The sequence below is a fragment of the Dipodomys ordii genome, unplaced genomic scaffold (genome assembly GCF_000151885.1).
Source record: "Dipodomys ordii isolate 6190 unplaced genomic scaffold, Dord_2.0 Scaffold56, whole genome shotgun sequence".
Classification (NCBI taxonomy): domain Eukaryota; kingdom Metazoa; phylum Chordata; class Mammalia; order Rodentia; family Heteromyidae; genus Dipodomys; species Dipodomys ordii.
Window position 1 is genome coordinate 9,872,843 of NW_012267272.1, and position 20,000 is coordinate 9,892,842.

The following is a 20,000-nucleotide window of genomic DNA, read 5'->3' on the forward strand; positions in this document are numbered from 1 at the left end:
CCGGCGGCTGCTGGCTAGTGATCAGATGAGTATTCTTGCCTTGGCTCTCCCTCTCCTGTCTAACTCTCTGTCCTGTGATGGCACACTTGGTGTGTTTCTCTGGCTTGGGACTGTTCACTGGAACTCTAAAACTGCTTTCTATGCGAGAGCTTGTTCAGATTCCAGCTTCTCCTCCGCCATCTTGTCTCGATCTCCCTTAAGGAAAATTTTTCTGCCCAATTTTGTCTAAGATACAATCTGTGTTTAAAAAACCATCAATGAAAGTAACTGATTCTATAAAATTCACTCCTCAGAGACTCTTAGGGAACTGGACCGAGAATCACTTCTGTTATTCTAAAGACAACAGGTGTTAGATTTTTAGGTGCTTGGAGAAACAGCTTTTCATGTTTCCAGTGAGCCTTGTGGCTTATAATTCACATGAGTATCATCAACAAGTATCATGAATCAAGCAGAATACAAGTTGAGGACAGTAAGCTTTAAAATAGGTAATTTGGCAAACTTTAATTTCATGTTCTAGATATTAAACTCCTCTAGGCAAAGAAGAAAACTGAGTCCAAATTCTACAAAGTTCTAACATATTGCATAATATATCTCCTAGCATACAGCGGACTGAGTATTTTATTGATTTTTATTATAATTAAAATTTTATCCCATAGTAAGATTTTTATGAGTATAATTTGATCAGACATTCATAATAAGGAGAAAACCAGAAATGCATGGTAATTTGATAGGTCTTGTTAGAGAAAGAGAAGCATAAAAGATAATTTAATACTGTTTACATATTTTTTAGGAAAGAAATTTTTTAATATCTTCATGATTTTATATGAGGTAGAAGGATCTATAGTAGGAATACTGTATTATTTTCCTTTCTAATCTTATTTTTTCATGCTATTTCTCAAAATCAAATACAATGCTATCCTTCTAGGTTAATGTAAAATCAGATGGAAGGTGAGAGAAACTACATTTCCTCAGATTTAATATACAGTCATCACTCACAGTCACCCGCAGGGATAGCTTTCAAGATCCCCAGGGGATGCCCCAAACTGCAGAACTGCTCATGTCTCTCTTATTCATACAGAACTATGAAAAATTTTAATTAAAAAATTAGGCACATTAAGAGATTAATATCACAGTAAGGGATTAATAAACGAAAGTTATGTGACGGAGTCTCTCAAAGTATCTCCTGTCAGACTAACACTTTTCTTCTTCAGATGCTGGAAGAGAACCAATACCTCTGAGATAAGAAGAGGAGTGAATTGATGGAGTAGACACTGTGCAGCATTAGGCTTCCGTACCAAGTAACCTGGACAGGAGCCACACCACGTAGTGTCCCCCAGCTGATAAGCAAACCAGGAACTCAACCCTGAAGGTAACATACACAACATGGAAACATGAACCCAAGGTAAGACTCCACACCCGGAGAAAGTGGAGAGGACATGTACTCATGGTCCTCAGAAAAGTGTAAAATTTAAAACTTAGAAATGGACTGTTTCTGCAATATTCTCATTTCATATTTTCAGAGCATGGTGACCATGAATAACTAAACTACAGAAAATGGAACCACATGGGAAAGTAGGGTACCTTAGCCACTTTTTCTGTCTTAATGAGAATGAACCGAGCAACGCAGAGTTTATCTAACTCTACTTCTTTAAAAAAACACCACGAATCACCTTAGTCTCCATAGTAAACTGCTTCAGTTTCTCTGGTATCAGCTTACTGGAGTTGGTAGGTCAAATGATGCCAATCTAGCATATTGAATATTTAAGTTAAAAGAATTTAAAACTAGCAGATAACAAAAGATCTTACTTTTCTTGAAACAGGAGACCAAATTCTCCTGTGGAAGAGGAACAGCCTTATCCTCAGGTTGAGAGATCAAAACCTGAAGAATTCTGTACGGAGCTGTTTAAATAGCTCTGGTTTGATGTCTCATACCTGTAGAGACACCCAGACCTGAGTAGGGCAGAGATCTGAGGATCGGCAAGCAGGTAGCCCACTCAAACTTGGAGTGAGAAAAAGTCACACGAGAGCATGAGGCCTTAAGTTCAAGCCCTAGGACTGGTGCTGGCGCGCGTGCCACACACACACACACACACACACATACACACACACACACACACACACACACACACACACAAAATTTGGTCTTGTCTTTTTAAGCCTGCCCATCTAATTTAGTTGCTTTTTCACAATTTAATATTCTTTGTTCCATCCGGCATGTCAATAACTAGCTTTAAGTTTTATTTTGGGACTTATTTATTTGCATGGCTCCTGTACCCTGTGAAATTTGTATTAAGAAAATGTGTACGGGCCGGTGGCTCACGCCTGTAATCCTAGCTACTCAGGAGGCTGAGATCTGAGGATCGTGGTTCAAAGGCAGCCTGGGCAGGAAAGTCCGTGAGACTCTTATCTCCAATAAACCACTAGAAAACTGGAAGTGGTGTTGTGGTTCAAGTGGTAGAGCACTCACCTTGAGCTGAAGAGCTGAGGGACAGCCCTCAAGCCCAAGTTGTAGAGCGCTCGCCTTGAGCTGAAGAGCTGAGGGACAGCCCTCAAGCCCAGAGTTCAAGCCCCACAACCGACAAAAAAAAGAAAAGAAAAGAAAAGAAAAGAGAAGAAAAGAAAATGTATATCCTTTCTCCTATCGCTCTGCCTCTTGCCAGCTTAATTCTAGGGCCACTTGGGATGCCGAAAGGATGGAGGCGAAGTTTTGCAGCCTTTGCCAAGTGCTTCTGGTTCTCTCTGCACTGGGCAGCAGTTTCTGAAATTCTCTTCTCCCTTTTGCCATCTTATGCCTAAATGTTTATTATGCCGCCGCTTCCCTGCTGAGCCTCTCTCCTGACTGTATCAAGTTTTGCTCTCCTGTGTGTTCCCATGGAATGTAATATGTGCCAAACATTCACAGAGCACCTCTTTTTGCAAACGACTTCCATTAAGTCTCCAATGAGCATATCTGACCCCAGCTTCACAGGCTGTCCACAAGAGTCGGGATAAAAGGCTTCGAGCCACAATTAGAAATAACTAATGGAATGATTAAAAGTGCACAGAGTGCTCTAGAGGAAATACAAAGGGTGGCAGGTGCATGCCGAGCAGCAGCCTCTGACCTAAGCCATCGTTAAGGAAGTCAAGCCAACCCTGACATGCGTCATCTGGGCACAGAGATGGGCAAAGAGAGCTTCCGGCAGAGTGGAGAAATGTGTGGAACGCCTCCAGGCAGGGCACAAGAGGATGTGCAGCAGGTTTTCAGAGGAAGGAAAGCAAATGGTACAAGACAGGTTACAGGACTCACTGGGCTCAGAGCATTCCAGAGATGCCTCCTTACCTCATGGCCAGTGCTCCACCTTGCTTCCAAACAAGAGCTTCCTGAGAAGCTGCAGGGGGTAGTGAGCTGCCATCGCCCAGCAGTGACCACCTCAGGCACACAATGCCACCCGGTCCACCCTCTTCCCTGATAACCCTGGAGCCCAATCCTCTCACCTCTGCTCAGGCTCCGCCTGTGACTAAGCACAGCTGGAGTACAAGGCCATTTCAGTTTCCTCCCACAGCCCCTGTACTCAGGACTACCTCTCATGTCCCTGTCAGGCTTTCTTTCCTTTTCTTTTCTTCTAGATCATACCTTCCTCAGATAACCTGGGGCTCTATCTAGACAAGGGTCTTCCTGAGCTTTATGATTATTTGTTCAGAGGTTCAATGACTGAACAATTTATTATGGCCACTTTCAATTAGACACAGCAAATGAGGCTCACTCAAAAGTATTCCTCACTTCTAATGGAAAAGATAGGAAAACTGAAACACAGTTGTGAAGATTTACAATTCTTTTTCTAAGAAAACTCAAAATCAGCTCTACGGAGATAAAGTGGATAACTCTCAATTGGCTATTTTCAGTTCTTATTAAATAAATATTAAATTACAGAAATATATTGCAGGAAAATCGCGTGATACATTTGGTCTGCTTCAGCAAAGCTACAACAGAGATGAGAAATGTTCCCTCAATTACTTCTGTTGAGTTTGCACATTGAGCTGCTTGCCAATTATGAGAGTTAATAAGGTTTTTCTTCAACAGAGGAAAGGATTTACTATCTCAACCTAGAAAACACATGCTAGAGTAAATCTCTGGTAAACTTTATTGCTAGGGAGTAAATTTTTGTTAGAGCTATCTCTCCCAGGCCTATACCATCCTGCCAACTCTGTATTAGCTAATCTATGAGCTCAGTGGGTTGATGCCACCCCTCACTGGAGTGAAAACTATTAGGATACACTCATCCTCCTTTGCCAAGTGCAGGCAAGGCATAATGGAGGAAAGGCTGAGTTCAGGAGGAATTGATATGCTATCTTCAGTCCCCACACCTTAAATGTGTGGTAATTGCCTGCTGAAGCGGCAGGAGCCAGACAGGGAAAGCAGAAGAGGACAGAGACTATCACACAGGGCTGAGATACATCCAGGAAACAGAACGGAGAGTTGACTGAGCTCTGCTTGAAGGCAGAGCTGTTGAAGTGAATGACTGAATTCTGTTTGGGTAACTATTAAAAGTATTTCAATTCAGAGGGTATTGTCCTGGAATTTTGGAGTTAAAATTACACAATTGATTGTACCTTTCAGATTAACTTACTGCTTTTGCTGGGGGGGAGGGGGCAGTTAATTATCATCATTGTGTCAGTTTTAATTTTATAAAGCTTCTTCAAACAAAGACCTAAAAAATTCTATGTACCATCACAGGGATCAAAACATAACAGTTAAAATGTACTCTTGTGTGCTAACTAATTTCATTAAGTATTTGGATGATGGATGGAAATCATTACTGAACACCCTAAAGAGTACACAAATGCAAGACAGTAGACTACATGGCTCAAAATAAATGAATAAAAGTTGATATTTTATTGATTTCCAGAAGAATCTGCAGTTATAGCCCATGGGCAAAACCAAGGCCTTATTTGTTTTGCACATATAATATTTAAACACACATATTACAGAAATGCATTTAGCTCAGCATTGCACTATTTCAGTAGACCTGGACAGCTGCCAGGTTGGGCCAACAATGAGTTCTCAGTATGAACTACTTTACATACAGTCTAGTTCACCTACCTTGTTACTTGTATTTGTATCTGTGACCTTTGTTTATTGTGCACACACTAATATCTTTCCAGCTAAGTACAGGTTTGGTATATAGAACAACAACAAACCTGACAGAAATACAAAAACCACATCATACAAGTGAACAACCGTGGCAGTTAAGTAAAAACTTTAAACAGGATCGTTGACAATTTAGCAATAGAGCCATTAGCCACTGTACCGGTGGTGCACTTCTTACCTGAAGGTCTTTTTCTTCTATCTTACTTTGGAGCACTTTAAGGCATTTGGTGAAGTCAGTGTGGTCTTGATCAGGAGTTGAAATGAGCTCACAGCCCTATGTAGTAAAGAAACAAAAAAAGTAAAAATGAGTAAAACTTCAACCTTATGAAAAAGATCAAGAGCAATGAAAGTAAAGATGAACTATCAAAAGACATCTGTTATGTGTGAATTATTGCACTGTTCTTAAAATCATTATAATTATCCTTTTAATTTCATGTTACAGGATATTTAAGAAATGATGATACAATATTGCTATAGTGGTCTGATTATGACAATCTTTTGCCCTAAGTAAAGTATAGATTATACTATAGTAGTAGTATGTAAACAACACTGATATGATGATATTCAAGACTAACATAAGGACTTTGGTAAAAATAGAATAAATTATATTCATAGTAAAATTTTTAAATGAAAATATTTTTAAAAACTTTGAAGATCTTTAAGTAGACCACATAAATTTACTTACATGGAACAACTAATAGTACTATTGAACTAATGATAACACATTGTGTTTTATGAAAACCTTGGTCAGTTGTCAAAAAAATTCCTTTATAGCCTCATTTTTCCTATGTGAAAGTGGTAGAAAGCACCATGCCTGTTTACAGTTGTACCTTGGTTTGTATTTTTAGGATCTAATAAAGTAAATTTGTAAGTTCTTTTCCTTCTGTGTAACAAATAATTTTACCACCTGGAAAACGCAAAAGCATAAACAAAAGTCAGAAGAAGGCCAACTCGTAGCACCAGTGACTGCAGGCAGCTAACAAAACCACATTTTTGAAATGACATGGTCTCCTCCAATGTCGTACAAAGGCAAAAGTACGTAAAAGCAGACACGATGGGACTTCAGACTTCTTAATTCAGAAATAAAACAATTCTTGGACTCTGACAAATAGCTGAGTAAGGGAAAGTTAAATATAATCTAGTATATAAAGTTGCCAGTCAAAGAGTTTTCAAGGATATGATACACCCATCCTGCCTCTTAAATTATTCTAAGGACCATTCTTGGTAGATTTAAAGGTTCTTCTTTTACCTCAAGGTCTCTTTAAACGTGCCGAGCTCAACCTGTTCTTTATTCATTTATGACTGCCCTACACTGTAGTGACCAATGAACAAATTAATATCTCATCATTCAGAGATATATTATGCTCTAAAAGATATATCTGTCATCTTTACAAGATTGTCGACATATACTTTCTTAACCCTAAAAGAACATCAAAATTTACTACAATCACTAAGCAAGGACATAAAGAAGTGATTGGTCTCAGGCCAATAGTCCTAAAAAAGAAGATATAAGCATATGCCATTTTATGGAGGAATATTATCAGGGTTGAAGACAAGAGACTGTCACTAAATGGAACATCATTATGCTGAAAGTTGCCTGAGGACAGGAATGTTCATTTGTCCTTGTTTCCAGAGGCTGGTACTCTATAGCATGTGCTAAGTGATCAAAAATTGGTTATTTTCATGAGCCATAAAAATTCATTCTTTTAGCTTAACAACATGACTACCAGGAAGATGGAATGTGTTTTGTCAACATGTTGAGTGGTCACAGGGAGAAGTGGCAGAAAAATGGAAAGATGAAAGGTGGACAAATACAGTTATTAAATTCAATATACACATGGGAAACTGGGACCACAGAAACGGAGGGTAGAGGTGGGGTTGAGAAACGGAGGGTAGAGGTGGGGTTGAGAAACGGAGGGTAGAGGTGGGGTTGAGAAAGTTGGAGGACAATGATGGAAAGGGTGATATTGATCCAGGTACATTGTACTTACAAACTGACTTGGTAAACGGAATCCCCTATGTACACCTACTTAAAGAAACTACAGACAAAAATGCATTCTTTTAACTGCGCTCAATATAAAAACTCACAAATATTTGTAGAAATACATACCAGCAAAGGGCTAGAACACTATGGCTTGGTAAATTATTGGTGAATGTAACATACTTGTGTATTCATTCCATGGTCGACATTCCCAGATGCAGAGTACATGGTTGTGGTGATTGACTGTATATTTAAATGTTTAAAATGTTAATGACTTTGATATGAGTAATTTCCAAGAGAATAAGTAAATGTGAGAAATATCTTGTTCAAATTGAATATTTAAGTAAAAAGCACTTAAAACAACAAGTACAGAAAGATGACGCTAAACAAGATATATCTATGAATCTATAAATCTATATAGTTATAGCTATATGTATAGATACATATATCTGTATATATGTATACATAGATATATATATCTGTATACATGTATAAATACATATATACATATACACACACATAAACACACATAAACACACACAATCTACCAGATATTAAGATAGTCCAGTAGAAAATAAAGTCATAAATACAATAAATACTAACAAAATATAAATGTATTAGTTTAGGAACTAGTAGTTCACACCTGTATATAATCCTAGCTACTCAAAAGGCTGAGATCTGAGGATCATGGTTCCAAGGCAACCCAGGCAGGCAAGACCAGGAGATTCTTATCTTCAATTAGCCAAGTGGTAAGTAGAGCTTGGTTCAAGTGGTAGAGTGCTAGCCTTGAGCACAAAAGCTTAGGGGCAGCACCCAAGCCCAGAGTTCAAGTCCTAGGGTTGCCAAAAAAATAAGTAAATACAAAATAAAAATAAATATATATTTTTTTGCGGGGGAGGGAAGGAAAACAGACAAAAACAAGTAGCATTTCTTTCTTTTTGCCTTGAAAAATTCTCGGCAAAACTTGCCGACTTCTGGAAGAATCTTCAGTTTATCTGTTAAGTGTTCTTTTCTTTTTGATGGTAGTATAAACATTAGAAATTTGATTTAGATTTTGGGGCTAATCCACATTCCCCACAATGGAGTTCGATCAAGGAGCCTGGATCTTGAGGAGTAAGTTTATCTCTGTTGGAACTGAAGCAGTCTCTACTCCATCACTCTGGATATTCAATTTTATAGATGATAAAGGAGTATGTCTAGATCAATAGATCTAAAACAATTAAAAATCCTTACAGAACACATCTCAAGCTTCTTCATATTTTATAATACATACATATTCAAAGCATCTAATTAGCTTTCTTTTTCAGAGCTCAAAAAGTTGGATTTATTATTGCTGACAACTGCACAGCAACTTTCAACTTGCTCATGCTCCTAGAAGCTCAAATCTGAAGTATCATTTTCCTTCCCTTTTTTTTTGGGGGGGGGAGGTCCAGTCGTGGGGCCTGAACTCTGGGCCTGGGCACTGTCCCTCCGCTTTTCAGCTCAAGGCTAGCGCTCTACCACTTGAGCCACAGCACCACTTCTGGCTTTTTTCTTTTTGCTTATGTGGTGCTAAGGAATCGAACCCAGGGCCTTATGCATGCAAGGCAAGTGCTCTCCCACTGAACCACCTTCCCAGCCCTTCATTTTTCTTCTCAAAAAACAAAACCCAGTATATACTCTGAACATTTCTTTTAAAAGTAAACTGGCTGGGTACTGTTGGCTCATGCCTATAATTCTATCTACTTAGAAGGCTGAGATCTGAGGATTATGGCTCAAAGCCAACACTGGCAGGAAATTCCATGAGACTTTTATCTCTAATTAACCCCCAGAAAATTGAGAGTGGTGATGTGGCTCACAGTGGTAGAGTGCTAGCTTTGAGCAAAAAGAGCTTAGAGACAGAGCCCACAACAACAACAAAAATTAAATTGCCATATGTAGAACATCTTTCAAAGGAAGATACTAGTTCTAACTTTGTAAGTCTTTAAATAAAATGAAAAAAAAACCAAGCATATAAATGTTACTTTTGCACATGGTTAAATAAATAACGATTGTGGCCTTTAAAGATTTTCATGTATTCACAAATATTTGGAAACTCAACTGTCATGTTTAAGACAGATGGAAGAATTTCTGAGTGTTTGAAGATAAGCACTGTTCTAAATAAAGTTAGGTACTTGTGGGCCTCCTGGTCATGTAAGTAACTTTCAAGCAAAAAAAACCCCAACAACAAAAATCACTGAAGAGGAAAACAGTATTGACAATCAGTCTCAGATCTCTAGGTCTCCATCTTCTGAAGAGCTAGGATTTCAGAAGTAAACCACTAGCATCTGACTGTTTATGTTCCTTATTGATGGGCAGGTATTCAATCTATGGTGGTTTTCTCAGATGAAGAATACATGAATATAAGTGGCTGATGTACATATTTAATATATGTTAAGGCCTTTTATATAAGTAATTTAGAAAAACTTTTGTTAAGAGTATATATAAACATGAGAATAAAAAAAAAACAACTCACAACCATTTGTCAATGAGACAGGACTACAGGAATCCTGAACTACTGGGTAATAGATGGTGGTTACTTAGCTTATTACTTTTATACTTTTGTACATTTTAAAAAGTTCATAATATTTTTTGCATCACTTGCTGCTTACTAGAGTGGGGTAAGTTTGATTCATTTTTGTAGCCCTGGTGCCTAGCATACATTAAACATTTAGTGGACAAGCAAACTGATTCCTTAAATTGGTACAAATTGGTACAAATCTCCAGTGACAGGAAATTTATAACTAGCCCACATGTGATATTTGCATATTCTATTAAAATTCTTTCAAATTGTTTTATCAAGTTGATGTGTACCTCACTATAGTTTCCTACAACTAGCATTAGTTCTACACTCTGAGAATACCTAGAAAATGCCAGACAGGACTGAGCAAATGTACAGGATTTTATTATGCTACTTAGAATGGTACGCAATTTAAAACTTCAGAACTATTTATTATTGGAGGTTCTCATTTGATGTTTCCTGGACTGCAATTGGCTTTGCATAACTAATACTACAGAAAATGAAACTGCAAGGAAGGTAAGCCACTGTATTCACAAAGCACATTCTCACCAAATACACTAACAACAATGACAAAAAAACATCAAATTAACATATACCTAAAAACCTGCAAAAGAAGACTCTTTTACTGAGAAAGTACCATAAAGCATTAACTATTATAAATGATTTCAACTATTAGAGTGCAATTTCTTCTGTAAGAAAATAATTTCTCAAGATGAAGTATGTCAAAAATGACAAAGAACTTACAAATACAAGTACATTGCTCTATTTTTTCTCATTTCAATAGCACTGGTCCTAGTTTCATCAACAAAGAAACTATTCTCAAACTGCAACGTAAGAAATATAATAGTTAGAAGCTTGCAAAGGAACTTACACATCCTGTAAGTAATGAAGGCTCAGAAAAGAGATAAATCAAGCTATAAAAGCTATAATTTAAGATAAACTGAAATTCGGAGAGAAAAATGGCAGCAATAACAATTATAAATATTTCATAAAGGTTCCACACTAGATCATTCATATAAAACTATATGTATATTTATATATACATACCTATAAGCCCTGAGGTATGAGGTATTAAATAAATGTAAAATATGAGAACTTCAATAACACTATTTACTAAGGAAAATGTTACTTATCTACCATCTGCTGAACTACTAGGTTAATAAAGAAACAGAAAAAAAATAAAATAAAGGCTCAAAGTAATTAAGAGGAAAGAGTATAGGAAAAAATAAATTGGTTGCTTATAAAACTGAATAGTTACTCAGAGAAAGAACAATGCCAAGAGGATGACTCTACCTCTAGTCTCTTAGAACACAACTAACAATAATTTACATCACCACCATCACCATGAAACTAGCATCACAATCACTACTATCAATACAACCACTACCACCATCACCTTAACCACAACATCTACCAGTGCTACCGCATCACCACATCTATCACTACCAGCACCACCATCAACACCACGATCATACCACAGCTATCACCACTTCTACCACCATGACCATGACAATATTGTCACCATCACACCACCATCACACCACACCACCTCCACCTACATCACCATTGCCACCATCACTACCGTAAGTATCACTACCACCTCCACCAGCACCAGCACCAGTATCACCACTTCTACCATCACCACCACCACAACCATCCCTACCATCTCTACCATCACTACCACCACCATTACTACCTACCATCACTATCACTACCACCACTACGTGTATCACTATCACCATTGACATCACTATCATCTCCACCATCCCCACTACCACCACCACCACCATCACTACCTCCTCTACAAGTATCACTACCACTCCACCACAACTACCACCCCATTACCACTACCACCACTGTAAGTATCACTATCATCACCACCATTACTAACACCTCCACCACCATCACCACCATCAAATCATCACTATTATTTTATCACCGCCACCACTTATGCCACCATCATAACTGCCATCCCCTTCATGTCCACATCAAGATAAAAAGTACAGGAAGTGCAAGTAGGTATGGCTAACACAAAGTCAAAATAATGTATTCTATCTTATGCTCCTTCCTTCCAGCTATTCCAGAAGTTATGAACAGCCAGGGGTATCCTCAAATATGCCATATAGCCTCAACTTGCACTAAATATTTAGCTCTTCTGTATTTCCAATAATATAGAATTAGTTTCTTCTTTGTTTTCTATTAGTTTCTGTTTGTTTACAAAGCCTAACCTAACCAGCAAACTCCAACCCTCTCATTGTATTCCAGCCCAGTTCCTTAGGATCCTTCTGAGGAATATGGAAAGGATGCTGTTCATATAAAAAAGTTTTTAGGCTGAGTATGGCAGTGCATGCCTGTAATCCTAGCAGTTGGGTACACAGAGGCAGTTGGACTGTGAGTTGGAAGCGATCTTCAATTATAGGAGCTCCAGCCTAGTCTGGGTTACATAGCAAGACAAAGGAACAACTTTCTTCTTTATTTGAGTCTTGTTTAAAATTTCACCTTTTCCTTGGTAACACCATACCATTTAGGTCAGACCATTTAGTGTATGACGTCATGTACTTCTCTGGGCTGGCAGGAGCAGGCTTGAGCTTGGTACTCCAGACTGTTCACAGTCTGCTCAAAATTGTTTTTCTCTTCTTTCCCACAGGATCACTCCTCATCTAATGTGGTGAAACATTATTCATGGTCCCTTCACACCAGGGTGCACAGTCTAAGGAGTCTGGGGGCAAATCAATTCTGCTCTCTGCTCTCTGCTCACTGCTGAGGTACTGTAACCAGCTGGCAGTCAGCACTGTGACCCCTGCAATATACAGAATCCTCAGAATCCTCATGTGAGAACAGCAGTGTGGTGCACGTTGCTCTGCTGAGGGAGGGGGGGGTGGAAGAATGCTGTGGTGAAAGGAACACTGTGTTTGGTCTTAAAAGTCTGTGTGTCAGATGTTCCAAAGTGAACAATAGCTAATATGGAATAGTGGATACTTTTCGGTCAGACTGGCATCTCTCTTGTTAGGCTAAATGAATAAAGAGAAGACTTTTGTCAATCCATAAAAAGTTAACTAAGCTGTTTAACACTCTTGTAACAAACTAAGGCTAACCAACTAAATAAAATATAGGAATCTAAAATTAAATAGGTTGTACTTGACTATCATACTCTGTGTGGCTTTTCATCCTTTTGGATGTTAACATGAGAGGACTGGAGCTGACCACTTATCCCCCAAACATACCAAACTGTAAGCTAGTCTTATATTAGTGCTAAAAACATAGTAAAAAATATGAAAGTGGAAACCTGAAAAGGAGACGTTGACTTGATGATATGAAGATATTAAGTCTTTTTATTTCTCCCAGAGTTACACCTGTCTGCCCTTTGGGTATGTAGTTCCTCTGTCTTTTTCAGACACCCTAATGATACTCCAAAGTGCCAAGACTAATAGAAGACAATTAGCACAGTTCATATTCTTATCTCTAGCAAATGGTCTGGAGATAAGCACATGCCACACTGCAGGCCAAAGGAGGCACAGGACTTGCTGCATGTGTCAGGAACAAGAAGAGACTTGTGCTCCCAGCAGAGCAGCATGAGATGCAGTAACGCCACACACAGGAGATGAGCCACAGCATGTGTCCACAGAGTGGCACCTAGGAGGAAGCCAGCACTATGCAGGAAAGAATAAGAACAGAAAGGCCGTGATGGCTGGAGATTCCTCCAGCAGCTCAACAGAGCCTCAACAGCCAAGCTCTATTGGTTTCACTTATATGACACAACAAAGAAGCCTTTGTTTTATCCAGGGTTGCTGACTGCAATTGATTTCTATTGCTTGAAATATAAAGAATCCTTATCCCTAACCTTATCTTGGATAGAGAATAGATGCATTTATATGGCTTAACGGTAAAACACCTGCCCGGCGTGAGGGCATACCTCTATAATCCTAGCATTGAGGAGACTAAACCAGGAGAATTTACAGGTTCAAGGACAGTGTGGGTATATGTAACAAAAACCTGTCTTAAAATCCAAAGGAGAGGAAAATAACTAAGCCTAAAAATTGAATTTTGTGTTTTATCTGCATTTTGAAATGAAAATTAGTATGAGGTGGGTTCATATTTAGGCTTGTGACTGCCCTGCACAGGTCTGTGTCTAGGGATTTAAGGGGGAACATTGGGAGGCCAGGGAAAGTTAAACAGTAGAGAGCGAAAGGGAAGGCGGGATCGTAAGGATACAATATATTGCCATATGTGCATAGCTATTGCGCTATTCTGCTCATCTGCTAAGATGTTGTTACTCTATTTGATTTTGGTACCCTGGTATTGTATATATGTTTATTTGAAATAGGGAAGGGAAGGGGAACAACAGAATGGTGAGACAAACGACCAGGGTGGAACCAATGCAACAGTGATATTCACAAGACAATATGTTGGAAATGATTTGTACAACTTGGGTGGGGGGAGGAAAAGTAGGAGAAAACTGAGGCAAGACGTAACAGGCAGAAAAGAAATGTACGTAATGAGTACAGGTAATGAGTCAGGTAATAAATGTATTTCCTTTTGAACAGTTTTTCCTACCCCCACCTTCCCTCCAAGATATGTAGTTCATTTCTAACATAAACATAGTATCTAGTGTGTTTTACTGCTTTAACCTTTTGTCTTACCATTTCTGAGCTTACCCTTCCCTTCCCCAAATCAGAAAAATTTACATACAGGACAAAGTGTACAGAAGTAAAAAATGGCAACCAGAAAAAATAAACAAAAGAAAAAAGGAAAGAACGGAAGGGAGACAGGGAGGAAGAGAGGAAGGAAGGAAGGAACTGAAAACAGTACAAAACCCAACCAAACCAAACCTCGTTTCCATTTCTTGATTTCATTTTTATAAGCATCATTTTATATGATCCTATGCTCATAGTTATTGAGCACTTGTGATCCTCTCCTAAGAATTTCCCCCTTTGTTCTCATTGTGTGAAGGTTTAGACTGTTATTTAACAATGTCCAGGTGTAATTATTTGTCTTTTATTAACTATTGGGTTTACTTATAGGTTTATAGGCACATTGCATCAAGCTGAAGGGTTTCTGCATGGCAAAGGACATAGCTAGCAAGATAAATAGAAGGCAACAGAATGGGAGATGTTTACTAGTTATGCATCAGACAAGGGCCTCATATTTAAAATATACTCAGAACTCAAAAATTGCACTTCCCCAAAACAAATCCTCAAAGAAACAATAACCCAATTAATAAATGGGCCAAAGACTTAAAGAGAGATTTCTCTAAAGACGAAATAAGAATGGCCAACAGACATATGAAGAGATGTTCATCATCTCTGGCCATAAAATTAATGCAAATCAAAACAACACTGAGATTCCACTTCACCCCAGTTAGAATGGCCATTATCAAAAAAATCAAATAATAAAAGATGCTGGTGGGGATGTGGCCAAAAGGGAATGCTACTATATTGTTGGTGGGAATGTAAACTTATTCAACCACTATGGAAAGAAGTATGGAGGTTCCTCAAACGAGTAATCACAGAGCTTCCCTATGACCCAGCAATTTCACTCCTTGGCATCTATCCAAATGACCACAAACCTGACTACACTAAAGCCACTAGCACTACCATGCTCACTGCAGCATTGTTTATCACAGCCAAAATATGGAATCAACCCGATGCCCCTCAGTGGATGAATGGATCAAGAAAATGTAATATAGATATGCAATGGAATTCTACACTTTCACCAGAGAGAATGACATTGCTGCATTTGTAAGGAAATGGAAAGACTTAGAAAAAAATTATACTAGGCAAAGTAAGCCAGACCCAAAGACACATAGGCTGCATGTTTTCTTCCACATATTCATTTCCCTTAAGCATTTATACAACCACAACCCATTGCAAAACAGAGATCTATTTAAAAGCTTTAAAAAGTATTATATTAAGTAAAAAATATATCTCAGGATATTTAGGAACTTATAGTGAGAAGAAAACATGATTTTATTATTATTATTGTTTCAGTGCTTGACCAACTAAAATGCATGGAACAAGAGATGCCTGCTCAAAACTATGTGATATCTGTGGTTCAGAAGAAAAATAATCATATATGAAAGATGTGATGACAAAAATAATAATAAATGGAAGCAATTCACAATAACAAAAATATCACAAGTGTATATGAATCCCATCAGGTCTAAGGAAATAAGAGAGTAAAAAATTAGATGCAGGAAGATTGAGATTATTCCTCATTGTGAACATAGTAATAATTCCTTATAGTTGAGGAGATTGAGGAAGAGAAAGAGGAGACCAATCTTCCTTGAATCAAAGTAGTACTTGACCCTAGATGGCAGTGATCTTCTGTAACAACTGAAGTCTACACATCATATGAGAGCAAGCACTTCATTTCCAGGGCTGGGGCTGTAGGTCACTGTGTTAGCGCATTTGCTCAAGGCCATGAAGTATGCCCTACCCCAAATCCCAAAATTTGTTTGCCAAGCTTTCTTTTATTAGATGTACAAAAAAGCTTCTTCAGGCTGAAGGGAAGATGCCTTGGGAGGCACTGTATGCAAGAGGCATGTCGGTTGTCAGTGGGAGTTTGATAGATAGACAGATAACGGCCACGTTAAAACCATTTCCTTCCACAGAGGAATTATGTATGTTTCTCTAATTCACAAAATGAGTCAGATACAGAAAACTAACACTGATGTTACATTTTCAAGAATGATATACTAAAGCTGCCTTGAGGAAATTAAGCAATATTTTTATAGGACACAACTAGTACTTCAAATGGTGACAGATATTACTGCTTTACATGCACTTAAATAAGGTTTAAAATATATGAATATTAACAAAGCTAACATCTGATCAGGGAAGCTAAAATGTAAGTGTACATGGATGGTTACAAATGCAGTAGAATAACATACTGCATAAATAATTCAGGACATTTTTGAATGAGTTTTAATTTAATTCTTACCAGAAAGACAAATGACAAGAATCAAACTTGTATCAAGGGCATAAGAAGAAAATGAGCAATGAATATCTTTCAGAATATGGCTTATAATGATAATGACTCAGCTCAGTTTCTCATATTGCAAATATAAAAGTAAAAGCTTGCAATAAATGATCTTTAACATGCTAAAATCACAAATTATCTAAAGAATAGTTTTATCTCAGTGAGACATAACTATACAATTTTTTTCAAAAAGGAAACAAGCTCAAACACTGAAGTTAATGGTAAATACTTTAATTAACCAAATAATTTTATTATTTAAAAACTATTAATATATAAATCAAGTTCATATCTGTTATGAGCATTAGGTTCTATCTAGGAAGTACTGTGATATTTTATTTTAATAACAAAATTATTTATTTATTTATTCAATGTAGCTTGTAACTATTACAATATGGACATAGCTGTAAGCTGCAAACATCATCAACTTACCCACTATTTACCTTCAATCACCTAATACAAGAGCCCAACTGTTAAGGTTAAACATGTAAGGTGCCTTACAGGTTCGTGAGAAGAATGTTTGGTCTCCAGCTACTAGCTGGAGATGGAGACTTGAGGATGGATGGCCTTGCTGGAAGAAGAAGGGCCACTAGTGTTATGCCTTTGAAGGATACCTTGCCTTTTCTCTCAAGATCTCTCTCTTCCCGCTTCTCTCTCTTTTCCTCCCTGTGCCCCTCTTTGTCTCTCAATCTCCCCCCCCCCGTTCCGTACTCTCCCCTTTCTCCTTCTCTCACCCACCCTTCCAGGCCACCATGATGAGAGTATCCAATGTCATACTTTCCTGTGGATCTCAGGCCCAAAGCACGGAATTCCGCTGGCACAGCACTCGAGTTTCTGAATCCACTAGCCCAAATCAATCTTTCCTCCTTTAATTCCTTTTGCTGACTAACACACTGTGCAGCAGGTAGCCAACACTCAGTGATGGTTAAAGGCCTGACACAAGTCATGAATTATCCCTCTAGGTCAGGGATCAGTAAAGTTTCTGTAAAGGAACCAACAGGAATTCTCTTAGGCTTCGCAGACCATAAAGCCTTTCTCCTAACTATTTTGTTCTGCATTCACAATTTTAAAGTATCCACAGATGGATGAAAATGACTATCTTCTTATAAAATGGAAATTTGAAATTGATATTATTTACATGTATTAGATATTATCCATTTTAAATTATCAACCTTTAAGAAAATGGAAAAAGCATTCTTAGCTTGTGAGCAGTAAAATGAAAATCACAGCAGGATAAGTTTATCAACAAACTCTTATGCTTATCTACCGCTATTTACAGTGTATACAACTGAATTCTAAACATGGTCAAAGCATTCAATATGAGGAAGAAGACTAGGAGTTAAAATTTTTTTTTTGTTGCTTTGTATGCCCTCCCCCATGGAATAACCCCTGTTTTCACTGTATTTGATGTTGGTATAATTTGGGGAGGGGAAGGGGAAAAACAAAATGTTTAAATAGGGATACAGACTGATCCATTGCAACAATGAGATGTACAAGATGCTATGTTGAAAAACAAACTTTACAATTTAGGCGGGGGGTGGGTAGTTGAGGAGATGGGAAGGACGGGATGGTAGGGGAAAAACAAAGGGGAAAACAACAATGCAGGATAAGAAATGTACTCATTACCTTGCTCATGTAACTGTAACCCCTCTGTAAAATATTTTCACAATAAAAAACTTATTAAAACAAACAAACAAAAAACAAAACCTCAGAAGCACATAGTTGCTTCTATCTTCAGGGGGCTAATACATGAAGTCAAATAGCTCAAATAGCTCCTGAGATTATGAGATAGAGGTCACATAGCAAATGTGCATCTCAGAGTCTGAGAAGAATTGACAGGCTACTAAGGTGACCAAAGTATCATTATTATGCTCCATAGAACTTTGGATGGGTGTTTATAAAAATATTTTTTAATTTACTGGCATCTGAAATAAATTATTGAAAGGCAATGAGAGTAAATAATCAACCTAATTTCAAGAGACCAGTGCAAAAGCCATTATACTGTCATTCTGGATTACTTAATTTACTAGTTGCCAATAATTTCCCTAATGTGGGTTAATGAATTTTCACATTTTGCACACATAAAACCTATCAGGTTAAACCATGCTGACTCTTCTAAAACTCTTTAATGGAAAACAAAGCCAGCCTTCTGAAAACAAACAAACAACAACAGCACACAAAAAAAACGAACACTGTAATGATGACATGTTAAGTGTTATTTCATGCACTATATCCTAAAAGAGATCTAGCTTTATAAAACAAGAGGCAGTTAACTCTAGTGAAAATATTCCAAGTTTGCTATTAGCTTGCTCATTTTGGGTCAAGTCATTTAGTATCCATTCATCTACTCAGGACACAACAAAACTGCACAGATTGCACTGCAGATATTTTATGGAATTCTGGGCCATCAGCTGTAACTTGATAGACAGAGTCTACAAAGCTACAAATTCAGAACTACTATTTCCTCCTGGAGACCTGAAAACTCACTTTGAAAAATTATTTCCAATGACCTGAATATAGTCTTCAGGGAGTATAATTAATTACAAAATGTAGGTAATAAAATCTAAGATTCTTCTCAATAAACTAAGCTTTTTAAATAGAATACAAGCTTACTACTCTAAACAATCACTTAATCTCAAAGGTATCCAATTTATAACCGTGCTATATTGATAATTAACTGCTTTCATACACTAAATGAACAATAATACAAATTAACCTTTGTATCATGTAATATGAGATACTAGTTGCTGTATCAATTATGCTTTGGAATTTCCATGATTGCTTCATAAGGTAGGTCTAATTATCACTAGTTAAGTCATGGAATTATCCATCTTGCTAAGTAGATGGAAATTCTAAAAGATGAAATAAGTTGAAAAAATGAAGTGATTGAATTCCACACTCAAATCACCATGCTTGATATTCAACTGTGCTTGATATTCAGCCAAGCTCATTTGAAGTTGGTATTTTTGGAAGGATTAAGTAGAAAAGTATTCCTATGGTTAGACTTCATTTCTGCTTTGTTGAACTGCCTCAGTATCCAAAGGCATAGACACTGACCCATGGCTCCATGCGGCTTCCATGCAGAGGGAGGCTGAGCAATGCCTACGGTCATGTGACAGTGACAACAGGCCTTACCTATCATCTTCCCCTGCCTTTGTCTCCCTAACTCACTATCAGGCTGTATTTATCATCATACATTTCAGCTAACTTGACTTTATCTAATATACAGAAACATAAGCTTATACATATTAATGGAAGTGACATGTTGACATGCGATGCTTTAATTTAAGTATATACTGTGTAATGCTTAAATAATGTTAAACATATCTGTCATGGTAAAAGCTTTCAAACTCCTTCGATCTAGATTGTACAAATGC

General features: G+C 37.6%; 1 protein-coding gene across 1 annotated transcript in view; it reads right to left on the reverse strand.

The window, feature by feature from the left end:
* Tpk1 (thiamin pyrophosphokinase 1) overlaps nucleotides 1–20,000 on the reverse strand; it is a 249,457-nt gene that overhangs the window by 112,946 nt on the left and 116,511 nt on the right. The window contains exon 5 of the mRNA XM_013021731.1: nucleotides 5,307–5,402. Within this exon, the coding sequence (XP_012877185.1) occupies nucleotides 5,307–5,402 (96 nt within the window). The remainder of the gene's footprint in view (nucleotides 1–5,306; nucleotides 5,403–20,000) is intronic.